This window comes from Chaetodon auriga, chromosome 1 (genome assembly GCF_051107435.1).
Source record: "Chaetodon auriga isolate fChaAug3 chromosome 1, fChaAug3.hap1, whole genome shotgun sequence".
Taxonomy (NCBI): Eukaryota; Metazoa; Chordata; class Actinopteri; order Chaetodontiformes; family Chaetodontidae; genus Chaetodon; species Chaetodon auriga.
The window spans coordinates 6242453-6260794 of NC_135074.1; the positions used below are offsets into that span (position 1 = coordinate 6242453).

At 39.9% G+C, this 18342-nt stretch overlaps 2 protein-coding genes across 2 annotated transcripts; both read left to right on the forward strand.

Moving 5' to 3' along the window:
- Nucleotides 1-1890: 1890 nt before the first annotated feature.
- LOC143325785 (adhesion G-protein coupled receptor G5-like) lies at nt 1891-8847 on the forward strand. Its single transcript, XM_076739105.1, has 14 exons — nt 1891-1956; nt 2192-2415; nt 2529-2604; nt 2844-2985; nt 3761-3880; nt 4994-5119; nt 5274-5319; nt 5415-5509; nt 6022-6137; nt 6501-6769; nt 6879-6975; nt 7259-7388; nt 7824-7980; nt 8675-8847. Exons 1-14 carry the CDS (start codon nt 1949-1951, stop codon nt 8767-8769), a joined length of 1701 nt encoding a protein of 566 aa, XP_076595220.1. The 5' UTR covers nt 1891-1948; the 3' UTR covers nt 8770-8847.
- Nucleotides 8848-14407: 5560 nt separating this feature from the next.
- Nucleotides 14408-17776, forward strand: LOC143325841 (adhesion G-protein coupled receptor G2-like). The gene is made up of 7 exons (XM_076739186.1): nt 14408-14441; nt 14835-14938; nt 15169-15284; nt 15588-15856; nt 16214-16319; nt 17115-17428; nt 17557-17776. Exons 3-7 carry the CDS (start codon nt 15169-15171, stop codon nt 17712-17714), a joined length of 963 nt encoding a protein of 320 aa, XP_076595301.1. The 5' UTR covers nt 14408-14441; nt 14835-14938; the 3' UTR covers nt 17715-17776.
- The last annotated feature ends 566 nt before the right edge of the window (nt 17777-18342 follow it).

An 18342-nucleotide genomic window follows, 5' to 3' on the forward strand; every position in this document is an offset into this window, starting at 1 on the left:
ACAATACCAGCTGCAAATGCCATCATATCACTTTACCAAGTCATTGTCAGTGAGCCTGACCGCTGAGGACCTCCAAATTGTTCAATATTAAATAAATAGATAATCAATCAATAATCAAATCATCTGAATAAACTGTGAAAAATAATTAAATGAAACAATAAGTTGTGAAATATTCAAGAAATAACTTTTCATAATGTCATAATGGTGCAGTCACCACCTTCTCACCTTTCATCCAATCATGTGGCCCTTTGCCTCTCTTAACACAGACTCTTCACTTGCTGAGAAATAAGATCACAAGCTGGCCTATCTAGCGATGTAGCATGAGCAGCCTTGTTAAGATAAGGTTTTAAAGCTACAGAAGTTTAGTGACTGTGTCCGTGTACTGTGTATACTTATAGCACACTCTGGTTGATTCAGAATTTCATTGGTATACTCGTTGCTCTAGCTAATGGGAGCTAACTGGCTAAATGTGGTAGCAGTTGTGGACCTTGGGAGTTTAGAGGCAAGGGGTAAGTGACTCAATGAAAGGCGAGAGGGTGGTAATAAGACCACTGTCATGAAAAGTGACATAAATGTAAAATTGAGAAGTGGTATTATCAAATAAAGCTTGACATGAAATGTGTGATTGGGGAAAAAAGACCGAAAAAACTAAAGAAACTGTTCAGGAGTCCTGGACTGCCCTCTGGACACCATGGAGGAGGTGGCATCGATCATGGACAACCCATCCCACCCCCTGCATGAGACAGTGGGGGGCTTAAGAAGCTCCTTCAGTAACAGACTGCTGCATCCAGTCTGTAAGAAAGAACGCTACTGCAGGTCCTTCATCCCAACAGCTGTCACACTGTTTAGCTCCAGCATCATGTAACGTAGCTCTGTGTTGATGCTGTTTTTCCCAATTCTATATCATAAACCTACTTTCTTTTTCTTCTAGTACAAACACTGTATTTTAATATCCATATTGACAACAGTATATATATATGTATATATATAAAGTTGATTTATAGGATCTTTATCCTATATCCTCCTTATCTTGACTCCTCTGTGCCACTGTGCCACGGCGTGGGATCAATAAAGTTTTATTATTATTAAGCTTATCTTAATGAAACCAAAACAGACTTTTGAAAAAGAGCAATACAATAAAATCAAAATGACATTCAATAGAATTATGTTATTAGGGAAATGAATGATTAAAAAACTGTTATGTAATTTGTCATTCAAAATTTCAAAATATTCAATTATTTCACAATGTGCTGATTCTATATTTTACAAGATTTATTTATATCATTATCTGTTCTATTTGCTTCGTTGAATGTTACAACACAGAGAGAGAAAGTCTGGAAGTAGGAGCTGCATGACTTACAAATACAGGCTCAGGTTTACATGTGGAATGCAAGTATGTTGATTAAGCAACCAGCAGAGAAACAGTTACAATTAAGCAATCCATTTGTGCAATCACAACATATACACAATGGAAAATGAAATGCTTGCAGTAAACACTCTGCACCTGTTTCATGTGATTTTTTTTGATGTGCTACTCCCCTCTGCTGGTGGGAGTAGTGCCATGCAGCCATAAACCAAGTGATTTGCATATTGAGCAATGATGGACTGCTATGTAGTTCCAGATAACATGCCTTCTGAATAGAAAATGTAGTTTCAAGTGTTGAACATAATCTTTTTTAGTTATTTAATCTGAGCCCACATTCACAGCAGATTCAGTGGCTACAGAGGCAAGAGATACAGACGGCATTTTTAGCTTTCAGTCTGTTACTGCTTCCTCTTTTTATCTCAGAATGTCATTTACATGTTTTCTTTGTCTTCTTTTTTTCAACTTCCCATGAAGCTCTTTGATTTCACCAGGTTTCCTCACTTGCTCTTGCCCTGCTGTCACATCAGCTGCGCTCTGTAGTACTCTCGTCAGTTGAAAAAATTTTTACAGGGACTCAGCAACATGAAAGGGTAGGTTATGTTTTGATTGTCTTTAGGTCAGAGCCACTTTATTCTATATTGATGTGACTATTAGGCCTGAGGAATGTCTGTTGGTTATGTGACAGAGTATGGGGGTTGTGAAAAGAAACTTGCTGCTGTTGTCCCAGTTAAGAGCAATAATGTGAATGTTGAATGATTGTGTTTGTACCTCCCTCAGTTTGGATGTGTCTACGTTTGCTCTCAATGAATCCTGCTCACTTGACAGGTTGAAGTGGTGGCTCCTCTGTTGGCTGGTCCTGTCTTTGGTGTCTCATGAAATCACCTGCAATGATCCGGATCCAGGTCAGGGTCAAAATCCAGGTCAGGGTCAAAATCGAGGTCCAGGTCAAAATCGAGGTCCAGGTCAGGGTCAAAATCGAGGTCCAGGTCAAAATCGAGGTCTAGGTCAGGGTCAAAATCTTTGCAAGAAGATCAGTCAAAATAAACCAGGTGAGAAACTTTACTATATGAATGTCTTTGTTGTTGTTTGTTGTTTGTTGTTGTTTTTTTGAATACACTATGTATATACTGATTATCAATAAAACATTAATTTAAACCTACAGGGGTTTCTGATGCCAGATGTTGTATGGAAGATATAAACAAGATTTTGACAAATGGAAACAGCCTCGACACTATCAAGTAAACATTTTTATTCTGTATGCAATTTGATATTCGGGGTTTTAATGTTGTGTGAGCATCTGTGTTTGTGTGTTTGCTCATAAGTAACCAAATACGTACAAGGGAGTAAATAGCAGGGCAACGTGAAGAATGTCTAATCAGATATAAGGTTAGGCATTCTGTATTCCAGAAGTCATCATAGGTTTTAAGGAAATTGTATGATTGATTGATGTTAAGAACTTCTTGTCCTTTCCCATTAGATCCCTAGAGAGCCTAGAACAAATTCTAGAGGAAGTAGAGGTGACTGAGACCACGTCCCTGTTTGTCAACCGTTTCGTGGCCGTCCTGCACAGACCCAAAGGTCGCTTCGCAGGCCTTGAAATTTATGCCAGTGAGAGTGAGGTAAGTATACATTTAATCTGAACTGGAGGTTGAGTCAAAGGCAAAATCACGGTTTTTAACCTGCCCGTAGATTTTTAGCCATATTAGCAGCATGGCTCAAGGGATGGCAATGTTGGCAATGTTCACCGCTTTGGTCAGACATTCATTTGTCTAATATTGCCATGGATGGGTTTACATTTGAGTCGGTGCATCTCATGCAGACGCACAAGGTCTCCTTAGTATCCAGAGACACCGAGGGGCGTGACAAAGCTTCAGCGTCTGACTGTCTGGGAATAAGACCAGGCTCAAATATCTAAAAACACATAGCACAGTGCTAATTAGCAAATGTTAGCACGCTAACATATTAAACTAAGATGGTGAACATGGTAAACATTTGTCATTGTGAGCATGTTAACATGCTGACATTAGCATTTGGCTCAATGCACCACTGTGCCTAAGACCATTCTCAATGACCTGCTGCCATGGCTTTAGTCTCATTTAATGTTCAGCCTACTTGTTTTGCAACAAATACTTTACACGCATTTGTATGTTCATCTATCCTGCATGCCTAAAAGCAGCTTGTAAGAAAATACAGGATGGCAGGATGATACTATAAATCTTCAACTGTTCTTTTGTTATGGTGTCAGGTATGTCTGAATTTTGCATCCAACAGGATGACATTATATTATGTCGTGTGCTTGGATACAAATGTAGCTGTGAGAGTTGCATTACTCTTTTACAGGTATTTACATAGAATGTTTATCTTCCTGTTTTTGGCTCTGTGTCTCTGATACAGGCAATGCCAGAGAAAGCTGTTGCCAACAGCAAAGTGAGCGTTCGACTGCCGAGAGAGTTGGATCTTGGACCAGACAACACTGTTGTGTTCTGCATGCTTACCTGGCCTGAATCAAACGGGGTTAAAGACTACATTCTTTTATGTAAAACTTTGTATAAAAGAAGAGCTGTAGTCCAATAGACTACATATATGTGTGTGTGTTTGTGTGTGTATGTATGTATGTATGTATAGATAGATATAGATATAGATATATAGGTAAAATTCTATTTTTTTTTTTATGGGCCCAGCCTTGGTGTAAGTGTTTCCCATTGGCTGTGACTTGGCCAGCATGAGCTTCTCTCTACTGGCTGCATGGTTTGGTAAATGGAGTAGGTGTGACTCATGGAGGAGTGAACAGGGTTTGGATTGTGTTGGTAAGAAGAGGAATGTTGCAATGCCACAAATCTGCCTTCATACCTGGCATGTGATCATTTTTTAAACTAAATGATTTACTTGGTATGTTCCAAGTTCATAAATCTGGGAATGACCACAGTGTTTCTTCTCCAGCTGTTCACCAGCTCCTCATGTTAGCCATAGGAGGACAAACGTGTCAAGTTAAGAGAGATAAATAGGGCATAGGTTGATTCATTTCAAAATGCTGATGCTGTGACCAGCATCGTTGTATTTCATCAATCTAGTTTAGCTGGTAGAGCTACAAAAAACAATGTCATATTGCATTTCATGCAACATTCGCTATGTGTCGTTGAGTTGTTTTTTTGTTTGTTTTCTTTTGTTTCATTTTATCTTTTCCAAATCTGGCCAAATTTACAATGTGGGCCTCACTGTCACAAAGTAAAGATCTCTAAGGGCAGCATTTTATACAAACGTTCAACAGTGACAGAGGCAGATATATTTATCACAAACAGGAAGGGATGTTTATTTCCGACAAAATATACCCTCAAATGCAAGAGACTTGTTACGTTTATTAACAACTGAAACTGTTGTTTTCTGAACTAGAAGTAGCTGCTCTTTTGCTCTTCACGACTGCTGTCTGCAGTAACATGCAAAACATAACTTTAAAAGTTCCTATGAAGGCCAGTGGTTACACCAATAAAGGTCACAACATTTCTATGAGAATGAGGATCACTGGGCGGCATTTTCCTTTAGTAAATGTTCATCAAATAGTGATCAAATTTTAGACAATAAGCATCTTGAATACACTGTCCAACTAACTGATTGTATGTTGTACTGAAGACCACAGGGGGAGCCTCGGATGTATTATACGAGAACAGACTGGTTGGGGTGAGTGTTGGGGGCAAGACTGTTTCAGGACTCCAGGAGCGAGTCAACATCACAATGAATCTCACTATGTACGGAAATGTAAGTACAGCTTCATTCCACAGACCGTTCACTACGACCTCAACTTGTGTAACGTTGTAGAATTGTATGTTTTTCCAGACTAAAGTCTGTTCAAATGATAAATGCATATAAGCAACATAAACCTAATGTGAACCTGGTATATTGTTGCTTCCAGGAAACCCAAGAACCCCGATGTGTGTTCTTTAATTTTTCAACACAAGGTGAGTAACTGAGCAGATCGTAAGTTGGATTCATTGTTGTTATAATGATTATAATGTGTGATGTGTAATGTCTGTCTGTTTGTTTGACTTACCAGCATATAGCGACGATGGCTGCAAAACCCTGTGGAAACCTGGCCAGAGTGACATCACCTGTTCCTGTGACCACCTCACGTACTTTGGTGTGCTCATGGTAGGCAAGAACGACAGAGATACAATGGCATTAAAGTGATCAGTTTAGCAAAACTGTGTTTTCAGTAGAAGAGGATCTGAAACAGCCTTCACCTATGGGCGATGCTTTTCTTATTGTAGCAATAAAAAAATAATAAATCAATAAAATAAGATATTTATATTACAAAATACAGTACAAATATTCTGTAATGAACCTTTTTTACAGCACACTAATTGACTTGTCACAGTAGGAAAGCACATGTTACTAATAACATAACAATGGTTAAGATCTATGCTGATAGACGTATTATTCATAATATTAGTATCATCGGCAGAATATCCTGCTATATTGAAGGATAAATAATCAAAAAATCATGTATTTTCGGATTTTAATTTTCTAACTCTGCACCATAAGCTTGTCATGCTTTTATGTTTTGTATGTAATTCCTAATCTGCTTCACCAGCAACTATATGTTTATCAAATGAATGTATTAAAAGGACGGCATTTCCTGTATCTTTGTACTTTCTCCACAGGTGTCTGTTTCCCTCTCACCGACAGACCTAAAGATTCTGACATACATCACTCTGATTGGTTGTAGTCTTTCTCTTTTTGCCCTGGTCCTCACTGTCCTGCTCTTCATCACAAAAAGGTTATTTATTCTTCCCTTTTGGATGGCTCTCATCTCTTATTGTCTGCCCTTCCTCCTTACCTTCAATCTATCTTCCCCTCTCACATATTTTCAGGTACAGCGGCGTTCTTCTGTCCTCGCTCCCATCACGTCTCCAGCTCCTCTTTATGCCTTTATCCTGTTTTATTTCTTTACTTCTGCAATGTACTCTCCTTTCTTTCTCATCACATTTTGTCACCCATCCTTCCTTCCTTCTCTATTTACTTTCTCTGTTTCGTCTTTCCTCTCTTCCTCAACTTTATATGGCCTAATTTCATTGCCACCACGATGTCACCGTGAAATCCGCATAATTAAACCACAAATCCATTCTCCTTTGTCTGACAGAAAAGTCAGGGCAGATGTCTCCATGAAGGTCCACATCAACCTCGCTACCGCCCTGATCCTCCTCAACGTGCACTTCCTCCCCAGTCACACGGTGGCAGCACTGTCCTCCACTTGGCTTTGCCTTTACATGGCCATTTCTCTCCACTATTTCCTGCTGGCCACTTTCAGCTGGATGGCCCTGGAGGGATTCCACCTCTATCTTCTCCTCGTCAAAGTCTTCAACATCTATATCAGGAGATACTTGCTGAAAATCAGCGTGGTGGGATGGGGTGAGTAGAGTCGCCAAGGCCGGGGAACCTGCATGTTGCCATCTGGAGTCTGGAGTGATCCAACCCCTAAGTGAAAGGATCATTCCCTTGCTCAATCCGTATGTTTCAGGTATCCCTGCAGTCATTGTGTCCCTGGTGGTCATCATAGACAGGGACGCGTATGGTCCTGTCCCTCTGGACTTATCTAACTCCAACAGCACTACAATGTAAGGGAGAGGCAGCAGCCAAGTTGCAGTCATGTACAATCTAGCTAATAAGTAACTTGTATTTATTTAGTGTTTTGCATGTGCATAGCTGGACATTTGAATGTTTTGGGAAATGATTAGAAGAAATAGCTGGGATGTACTGTTGAGACACTGACTCCCCTCTAGCTTCAGGGATATTTTTACTGCACATAGCAGAATCTTTAGTCACTTGAACTGACATTTTCATCATATCTCATTTTGCAGCGTGAGATTAAATCCTTATCAATTCTCCTTCTCATTGCAGATGCTATATCGGAAACAACACAGTGAAGATAGTGACGACAATGGGAGTGTTCGGCCTGGTGTTTGTCTTTAACGTGGCCATGCTAGGGGTGACAATCAGACGCGTTGTGAGTCTCCATCAGCGCAAAGAGGTGCGATTGAATCAACACTCTATGCAGCCTGCTCATCTTGTCTTCACAGAGGATCTTTGAAGGATGAGTCCGCTGATATTTGACAAAAAGGAAAATACAGATTATCACCAGTCTTATCCTTTTTGTTTCTTTCTTTAATTCTACCTTCTGATATTTAAGGCTTCATGTCTAGTCAATATGTTAAATAAGCAGTCATTGAAAACATAGCGGCCTCCCTGACCCAGACAGCCTGTGTAAAAACATTCAAAATGGTACTGACATAAAACTGACAGTATGACTCCTGAGAGCACAGTTTTATACAAATTCAAGAAGATAGATCTGCTTCAACTCCAGAGGTGTAACGTCCTCAAACACAGGTTTGTTTTTCAGTATTGTCTGGTCACAGACTGTCCACAACCTGTTAATGTGTCATTTACACTATGTTTTGCAAGTCAGTCGGGGCAGAGGGACCGAGACAGAGCCAAGCGAGACACCTGCACCCTGCTGGGGATCACCACTCTGCTCGGCGTAACGTGGGGCCTGGTTTTCTTCTCATTTGGCTACCTGACTGTTCCTGGCCTCTACGCCTTCAGCATCCTGAGCTCACTGCAAGGTACAACCTGCACGACCTGCTTCCACAGATTCACATCTGTCCTGCGTTGATGTTACCATAAATATGACAGAAAGGGTTATCGGAGGCGAATATCTAAACTGTTGTATAGAAATGGATGGAGGACTTCATATGTGTTGGTTGTGTATGTCAATGACAGCTGCTGTGGTCGTAAATGCAAGCTGATCCTTTGGTTTGACATTTATAAATTGAATTTATCAGGGTACAGTCAGAGTGAAGCACAACACGGTTTACTACTGAAAGCTGAACACAACATAGTCTTTACATGGCTACACATGTTTATGCTCAATCTGACGTGGTAAAGACCAGAACCTATCGTGCTTTGTCCATGCCAGACCTGAATGTGTAATGGACAGACAAAATTAGATAGCTTTCTATATCACAATTAATGTTCTAAGTCTCTGGATTTTTAACCATGACACAGGATTTTTATTCCTGTTGCAAACTGAGAAAATTACTCAAATACCAGGAGACAAGAGAACTTTAGAGAGTTGGACACTTCCATGCCAAGAATAAAAGGTGTATAATATTGAAAAAGATACTGACTATTTGTATATTGCTAAACAGTCATGTGACATAAGCAAATTGTTTATCAGTGGCATTTGCATGATAGGCGAGATCCTCTCCTCCTATACTCTCTAACCCTTTATTTGTCTCTTTCTCTTTTTCCACTCAGGTTTCTTCATCTTCCTGTGGTTTGTGATGTCTTTGAGAAAGATAGGAAACTCAGCTACCAAGACAAGTAGTGAAACACGTAGTGCCAACAGCTAAGTTTAAAGCCGACAAGAGACTTCTCTTTTCTTTTGTGTGCATGCGCGCTGCGTGAATTAATGCAGAAATGCTGTGAATTTAGCCGTTATTACCTCTGCTTTAGATCATGATGTTTTCATGTACAGCAATGTAGCAGAGAAGCAAGCATGTTAGCCAGAGCTAACTCATGCAAAGCCTTGTAAATGACTCTAATATTGAAATACAAAATGCTTTTACAACTCACGGTTTTAGTGCTATTTTTCTAGCTTTGTTGTTAATCTTATATTCTTTGCACAGCTGTAGGAACATGAGAAGCAAGAATTTGGGGGCATTGTGAGATGATTGTGAGGTTTACACCATCTCACTCCTGTTAGTCAAAGTTTTAAGAAAAAACGATGCAGGTAGGAGATCCCAGAATGAAAATGCATCCACTCCCATTGGAGTTGCAAATAGTATTTCTGCCTCAAGGTACACACCTGCTTTTCTGTCCAGATCTGATATGAGTTTTTAACTGCAAGTCACCACACCATCATTCTCTGAGAGCGTACATTCACTGGCCTCCACCTACAACACTGTGCAATGGAACATGCATCTATTACATACTGCATTTGAAATATTGATTTGTGAGTGAGTGAGTGAGTGAGTGAGTGAGTGAGTGAGTGTGTTTGTGTATGCGTGTATGTGTTAATGTTATAGTTTGCATAGTTTTTTAACCTTCAGTAATCCACCTTCTGTGGTTTTCCTAACGATGAGGTTATTGTTCACTATATCATATCTCTGTTGACCTGGTTTGAGGTAGCAGTGAACTTTGGACTGTGATGTCGGTTTCTCGCATATACACATGAAACAGACTCATCTGCAATCATTTTGTTACATTGATAAAAAAAAAATATTTGCATAAAACAAATACCTCCAGCAGAGCAAACATAAGTGCTATTGTATGTTTTTACTTTAAGTCCTCAATCATAAGTTCAAACCAGCACAGCTCTCAAGTCTGGTTCATCCTTTTCTCTTCAGAGGTGAGAAGAGAACGTCTCTGTGTTCACTGAGTATTAATGTAAGTATTTGTTTTAAATATTCTGCTTTTTGTGGGATGCACTTATTACTATGATCGCATTGTGGAATTAGATGGCAAAGAGTCATTTTGAAGAGTTTTATTTAGTTTTAAAGATATAGATTTGGAAGAAATCTTGTGATGGTGCTTGTTCATATTTCCCTTTAGGTGGAACTGTATGAAAGATTTTCCTCTATTTGCCCAATGATATGTTGAAAAGTCACAGCAGGTATGTTTGATTTGTGCTTTTGGAGTGCTGAATAGTTTGGGATTTTAGATTGTGTCACCATGAGGAGAACTGACTGCTGTGTCCACGGGAGGGCAACTGAATAATAAGAGACAAACAAGAAAAGAAAAACTTCAGTCACTCATTGCTTAAGTGAACGTTAAAATCAAATCATCAAATCAAACTGACATGGCACTGTTATAACCACGACGGCTGTCATGAACACGAAGGAGTCTCAGTAAACCTCTATGTGGAATTTGGTCAATTACGTCCTTTAATGCAAAGCTGACATTTTTGAGATGTCTTTGTTGTCATTTTTGATGCCGTAAATCATCATCTCATCATGGTGTCATGTCAGTCTTATGCACACCTTCAAATTAAGTGTAACCAAATCTTTGAAATTTTTCAAAAGACAAGAAAATCAAGTGCAATTCTTTGCTTATACCATTTAATATTTGGATGTATTTCATTTGCTATTACTTACAAAACACTTGGCCACTTTCAGGAAAAGAATAAGCATTTGATTGTTATCTGATGCAGATTGCAGATACACTGAATATATCTGCACTAAAATATAGTTTTATTTCTTATTTTTTGTTTGTTCCATCAGTGACATGTTCAGAGGAAGCACAATGGTTCCCTTCCTGCTGTTACTGCTGGCCCTGGAGTCACAAGCTGAAAACGGTACTGTCAGTTTTATTAGATAAGGTTTTGTTCACCAAACAAAGATGAAGCTCAGAAAGGAAAAAACGTCGAGTTAGTCATTACATCAGCATCTCTTAGATTTCCCCCAATCAAGGCAGTCACCTAACCGTTACAGAGGTCTTGCCATTTTGCTTTTTTATGTTTCATAAACCGAGAGACATCAGTCAAATCCTGATGTATTCACTTACTTTTACATCAGAAAGCACAAAAGTCAACTCAAACTTTTTGAGCCACTTTATTTGAACCCGAGCAGCTGAGCTTCTTGGGCTGAAAAGTATGTCAGTGTGTGTTCATTGAAATGATTTATTTTGCCTTGTACTCCATCCCATGTAATCGTTGTCCAGAGTCAGTAAAAATCTGAAAATGTTTAAATGGGATTTTCCATACAATGAAACAATATTGTAATTCTTTCTTGTCTTCTTTGTCTGTCTTCAGTTTGTTTCAACATTTCAGGTGGTGTCATTAATATTACCCTGACCAATTCCTTCATCAATGAAGCCAGATCTGGCAATGTGAATTGTGTGAGTGATGGACAACCCTGCACCTTTCAATGCCCCACCAACATGACGTTCAATTTATCATCTTCCTGCTTTGAGCTTAATGTGACATTTTATCCTGCCGAGGTTGTGAACAACACGGTACAATGTAAGTACGCTGTCTCTCAAACAGTCCCCTACAGTGTGAAGCACACATTATCACTGATGGGGTCAGACATTGTTCGGAGATGCTGTGGCTGCTTTGTCTCCGTAAACAGGTTGATGACATGTCTGCATCTTAAGTCTGTTTCCTCTCTCACTTCTCAGTTAGATATTGCACTTTGTACTTATGCAAACACAAGGTCATCTTGCACCTGATTCGTTCAATGGATAATAACAACTCTTACCAGATGGAAATGATGCAATTCTTCTATGTAAGGCATTCATGCGCAGAGCTCTTCAGCAGCAACGAGACAATAAAAAAAAACGCTATTAGGTAAGTGTCAGACCTGCTGCCAGTACTCATTCATACTGTTTTCCGTAAGACCGCTGTTAATCATGCAAGCAGCATATCTCTGCCGGTTGGTCAACCACTTTTGTTCAGACTCAAATATCTCAGCCACTATTGGGTGGATTGGTTGGTAAAGATATTCATGGTTCTCAGAGGGTGAAAAAAAATTTCACACTGCTGTCAGAAATCAGCGGACAAAAATATGATAAACTCAGCAGTATCACTACAAATATTAGATTTAAATATCATTTGGAGTATTTTCTAAACAATTAGAATATTGATAGTACAGTTGCTGATGATATGTCATCATAGCAGGGCTAGACTGGTCACTTCCCATTTGGTTTACATGTGTCACTGGCATCTCAGCTCGTCTCAGTGGGGATGTGAGAAAGAGAGATGTGAGGGTGGAGGAGTTTTGTTCACCAGATGGGATATTTATTTCATTGCCATTGTCTTCCTGCAGTGTGGAAAAACACATAATCCTTAACATCATGAGAATATCACAGCTAGAGCCTGGAGGCTCCATAACCTACGACCTGAAGGATTTGTCACTGCATGTTGTCAATGTCAGTGAGGTTAACCTGACAGGAAGCAGCTCCAGAATGCAGATAGAAGCTCCACAGGTAAACAAGCTGTGATGAAGACGGCGCTGAAGAATTTAGAAGGAACAGTGATGATTAAAATCACATGATGGAGAATATGTCTGTGTCTTTGTTACGATAGGCTGACATAACTTCAGGCAGCGTTTGATGAATTTTGTTTTGAATACAAACTGCCAACTGCCCTTGCTTGACATAATCTACTTACCTCCACTGTCAGCTGCTGCCTCAGAACACGACATTTGTCCCTCACATTTGGTTGCCGGTGCACGCCCTGCGTAACGTCCGACAAGAGGAGAGGATTATTGGTTTGGTCAGCTACATGTCGCACAGCCACTTCCAAGTATATCCTTTGCCCTGCTTCTTCTCGCATCATTCATTCAATGCAGTCCTGACACTCTCGTGTTTCAGACTGTAATTTGTGGGTTTTGCATAAATACTGTATGCACACTATGTTATACTGCTCTGTGTTTCCTTCCATGCCTGTACTGAAACTGTCTCCTCATTAGTTTAAACAGGACGATATCTCATCAATGGTTATCAGGATACAGCTACTGGGGGGACGGCGTCTTCGTAATCTGACGACATCTATCAAGATGATTTTCAAAACTACTCCAAACACAGACATTAATGTAAGTCTGTTTGTGCATGCATGATTGAATGTTTTCAACTCCGATCTCTTTTTAATTGTCAACTGTGGGTCTAAAAACAGAGGGTGCTGTACACTGTACAAACTGACCTTAGCTACTCCGACCAGCAACTGTCCAATCACAGGTTAGTAATTGTAACAAGGGCTGGCAGGCCTGTCAAGCTTCTACATGTCGATGTGTTGTGTATGAGGTTCTAAGAAGAGCGATATCTCAGCAGTCTGGGCTCTTTTTTAATATTAAAATTCTAAAGTAACAGAAATACCAGGAGGACTAGCTCCAACTCACGTTCCATTTGCAGTGAAGTGATACAACAAAATGTCAGTTCAACCGTCAGATAGGTGTTCCCCATCTGTCAGGTAAATGTTCGTCTTCTGGAAAATCCACATATATGCTTTCTGTTTTTTCAGATCATTTTTCAGATCAAGGGGAAGCTGCACACTATTTCTTTGCCATTAGTCATTCTTATTCCAGAAGCCTGGCCTAGCATACTGCAAAATAAATGTGTTGTTGCAGTGTGTTTGTCCTCACTGGCCACCCTATCATACAGCGTACCACTATGAAGAAACATTTGAAACCACTGATGTGTTCTCAGTGGTCTATAGTCAGCAGTTCCAAGGTCACGTACAGCCTTTGTCTTTAACTGCTCTAATGTAAGCATTAAATGTTAACATATCCAGCTTATCAGTAGTAACTAAGCATTACACCCAAAGGCAATGGGCATGTTATTAACTTTCTAGTTTATTGTTATTTTTGGTGTTCTATAAGGATTTATAGTCATGATAGCAGCTCAGTCCCGCTCTGTTTGTTTTGGGGAAGTTCACACGCCAGCAACTGCAGCCAAACTTGCTTTAGATGCCATCACATTTTCCACTCATGTCTGATTCCTCATATCCTCAAATCATTTCTCTTGTAAAAGTGAAGCACATTGTTTAGTTTAATAGCGTGCTATGGGGCAAACGACGCTCACACACTTGGGACATGTAGCTTTAGCCTCAGTGTTTTAGCATTATGTCATGTATACAGCCATCAAGTACATATTTCAGACCCTTTTGCAGGGCTCTCGTTTTAAAATGTGTCACATGGAAACGTCAGCTGGAGTCAGACCTCTAGGCTGACTCAGAGTTTACGCATTAGTGTTCAACTTACTTGACGTAATTTGACTCTATTTTGATGATGACATGTGACCTTCACTGCTAAAGTGGCATTTTAAAAGTTTGAGCATTATTTCCATGCTTGTTCCTTTAGAAACTTCAAGGGAGTGAAGAGAACTGATTTAACTGGATTTATCCCAGTATTGTGCCACTTTTCTGTTTTTATTTCCTGTTTTGTTGAGTCTTCTCAGATGACTTCAGCTTCTTTAACGAGGCAGGATGTATGGATGTGTGGATGTTTCACTGCCTCAGCGTAGCTCTATGTTTTTGTATTTTTACAGAATGCCTCATGGTTACAGTGTCACTATTTTGATGACAGTGGTAGGTATATATCAATTTGTGCTTACAGTTCGATAAACAGCAAAACAGGAATTTTATTCTTGTTACTGTGTAGTAAGTCACTGACAAATGGATGAAAGCATGTTTTCAGTATGTTCTAGATTTCCAACAAAAATCTGCAAGGTTGTCCAAGAATAGCAAGTCATCAAAAGAAAAATTCTGATTAACTTTGTCATAGTCTATTTTTGCCTAATTGTTGTGTGAGCATGTTTTAAAACATGAACCATTGACTGATTTAAGAGAAGATTTCTGTGTAAATTTAAGGGTGATGTTATATGCACCTTGTTGATCCTGCAACTTAGAGAGTTAGGAACCGGAGAATTAGCAGAATTAGACCTCATTAAGTCAACTAAGTCAGAATGTTCACATCCCCAGATTGGAGGTGGAAAACAGATGGATGTGAGAGTTATGGAATCATTCAAAATGAAACGAACATTACTTGCGAGTGTGACCATGCAACACCATTCGCCGTCTTGCTGGTAAGGACATACACTTCTCTGTCTGATGATATATTCACCAATTAATTAAGCTTTTATTCATTTGACATCTTTCACACAGAAAGTAAAGAATACAGCAGATAGCCAAAACAATAGTATTACTGATCATCTTTATTCAACAATAGTACAGTACTGGTATTAACCCAGTTTCAAAAAGCTCTCTGACTCCATGTACATTGCAGATAATTACCACTATGCCATCTTTTATGCAGATGAGAGAACCAATTGCAGAAGTCCACTGGGAAATTCTGTCATACATCAGTTACGTAGGCTGTGGCCTGTCTGCCTTCTTCACATCTTTGTCCATTGTGATATACCTCTTCAGTCGGTAGGTATACATGTATTCTACACCTTCCATGCAGCTAGCTGTCAGACAGCTGCCATCCAAGAAACAACTACTACTGCTGGCAGTCTCTGTGTTATTTATTTCATATAAGGGGTTTATGTATTCTGTTCTTGTTCTATGCTGCTCTGAAAGTGAGGATTCATTATCCTCTAAAACATGTCTTTGTATTTTGTGTTTTATGATGACAATGATAGTGCACTTACGTAGTAAGAAATGGCACAACGAAACACTGTTTCTTTGTGCTTGTCATATGCCCAATGCACTGTTCTCCTTTCTCTTCCTCAGAAACCACAGAACAGATTACTCCATGTCAATCCATGTGTCTCTGAGTGGGGCCTTGTTTCTGCTCAATTCAACCTTCCTGATGAACGAATGGGGGGCCACAGTGAAGCCAGGCTGGGTGTGCGTGTTTGTCGCAGCGCTCATGCATTACTCCCTGCTCTGCTCTTTCACCTGGATGGCCATAGAGGCACTTCACCTCTATCTACTGCTGATAAAAGTGTTCAACACCTACTACAAACACTACATGCTCAAACTGTCTCTTGTTGGATGGGGTGAGTGCTGCAGGAGCTTCAGCTGTATTTACTACATACTGATGTGGTGTGTGACGACTCATGATGACACCAGTGGAACTTAGAACAGGAAGCCCCACGAACATCTTTCACTGTTGCAGAAATTCAAGCGAAAGAAGGCTTTTGCAAGGAAGTCCTCCAAGGCTGTGCTGCACAGAAAGCTGCTGAAGCAGAGGCTAGCCAGACCATGACTGGGTCATCGTTATTGTATGTGGTTAGCATGTGACACATTTCTTGTTGTTTCTTCTCATGTTCTTCGTGTGTGTGTGTGTGTGTGTGTGTGTGTGTGTGTGTGTGTGTGTGTGTGTGTGTGTGTGTGTGTGCGTGCGTGATTCTAAGGGATCCCTTGTGCAATCGTGGCAGTCTCTTTGGGAGTGACAGACTTCAAACAGTTTTATGGACTTAAACAAGTGACCTTGACCAATACTAACCACACTAATGCCATGTAAGTAACTCCTAACTGGTTTTAGTAATACAACAGACACAATCCATTTCAACAATAGGAATCCAAAACCAATTTCTTTTCTTTTTTTAAAAAAAAAAAAAAAAAGAAAATCTGGTCAATCAAGGAGAATGGGAAAATGTGTCATTTATGTACTTTCTATGATTCATGATCACCCTTTGTTTATCTGTCTTAAAGATCATTTCAATACAGCTTTAGTGTAAGTTTTTTCTTTCACTTTCTATACATGATATGTCCACAAGACTATTCTGCCCATGACAAGCATCTCATACATACATACATACATACATACATACATACATACATACATACATACATACATACACGGACATACATCATGCACATGATCATACCCTTCTGATTTATATGACAGTGCTGTGTCTTGGTTCATTTGGTGATGCTCCTTGGTACGGGTGGTAACATCAAGTGCAGTTTACTGCAGTGAGAAACAGTAATGTGCATGTAAAGACAAACTGAATCCTGCAAGGACATGGCAGACTCTGCCAACAATGAAGACTGTCATACAGAGAGGTAAACACAGAGTGTAAATACATTGAATGGCCCCTGCTGAAAAAATACCAACCATGAAGAGAATCAAAAACAGGGTTTGATTTCACAAAAATCTCAAGAATTGTAACTTAAAACATTCAAGATAATGCTTTGATTCCTTGTATGTACTGGTCTGTATGAACCCTGCATGCACGGAGATGATATGTCTTTTCGTATGTCGTGAAACTATATGCTGAGAGTCCTTTGGGTGTCCTGCCTGTCCCGCAGCTGCTGGATCACAGATGACTCCTTCTTCTACTTGAACTTGGTGTATTTCACCCTTATATTCGTCTTCAATGCCGGCATCTTGATGGCAGTGGCCTCGGGCATCTTTAAGATGAAACGAGTGTCAAAGCCTGGGGCAGGGTCTGAGAGAAAGACCAGGAGGGACCCGGTGAGGTTCAGTGAGTCCTGCAGGAGTAGCCTCACTGTGTTAGGTCTTACCTGGCTGTTGGGGACCACCTGGGGCCTGGTCTTCCTGGGCTCAGGATATGTCAACTACCCCATCCTCTACCTTTTCTGCATCCTCAACTCCATACAAGGTCTGCTGTCACTTCTGACTAGTGTCTGTCTCTGAAGTGTTTTCACCTGTTTATTTGTCCAGGTTTATATTTACGTTCCTTCAAATTCTTTTTTACTTGCTTGTAACTCACATTGTCTCTTTGTCAAGGTTTCTTTATGTTCCTGTGGATCTGTCTGTCAGCCCAGAAGCAGAGGAAGAGAGATATGAACGACAGAATGACTTCAACTCCAGCGAAGACCTCAGGAATCAGTTCTGATTCGACCACCTTGTCTGCCATTAGTCTGGACGATAAAGCCCAGAAGTAATCATTGATAGAAATCCCCCTTCATGTAACCATAGCAACTCTGTTAAACTGTCCTCACACTCTAGCTTCTTGTAAAGCTGTTTCTTTCACTAGCGTACTGTTGAATATTGTACACCTTTTTGAATAAAGTCAAGTACCATCCTTGAATATGCACAGCTTTGAATAATTCAGACCTATATTAAAGAATCTTCAGATAACCTCATGGTGAATTACATTTTCCTTTCCTCCTAAGTGCTGTCAACTTCAGAAAACAGTTCACTGTGCCAGCCTGAGTTTCACTTCCAGTTGTGTCATTTGACCATTGTGACTTGACGTTTTTTCTTGTGTCTATTAGGAAACTGTAACATTTGTCAAGTTCCCCTTTTCTTAAAGCTCCCATCTAATGTTGGAGATTTAGTCATAGTAAAATATTCACATTGTTTCTTTCTATGAACACCCAGAGTCACATAATGAGTGGTGGAGATCCCTTTTTTCACTAATAACTCTTTAAAATAAATAAATGATGAGAGCCTGGCTTCAGAGGGCTCTCCCACAGCAATCTATAAATCCACAATGTGACATTTTAATCTCTCATGGGCACATCAGATATGTCAAGGAGATTTCTATGAAAACCAACTCCAGCATCTCCA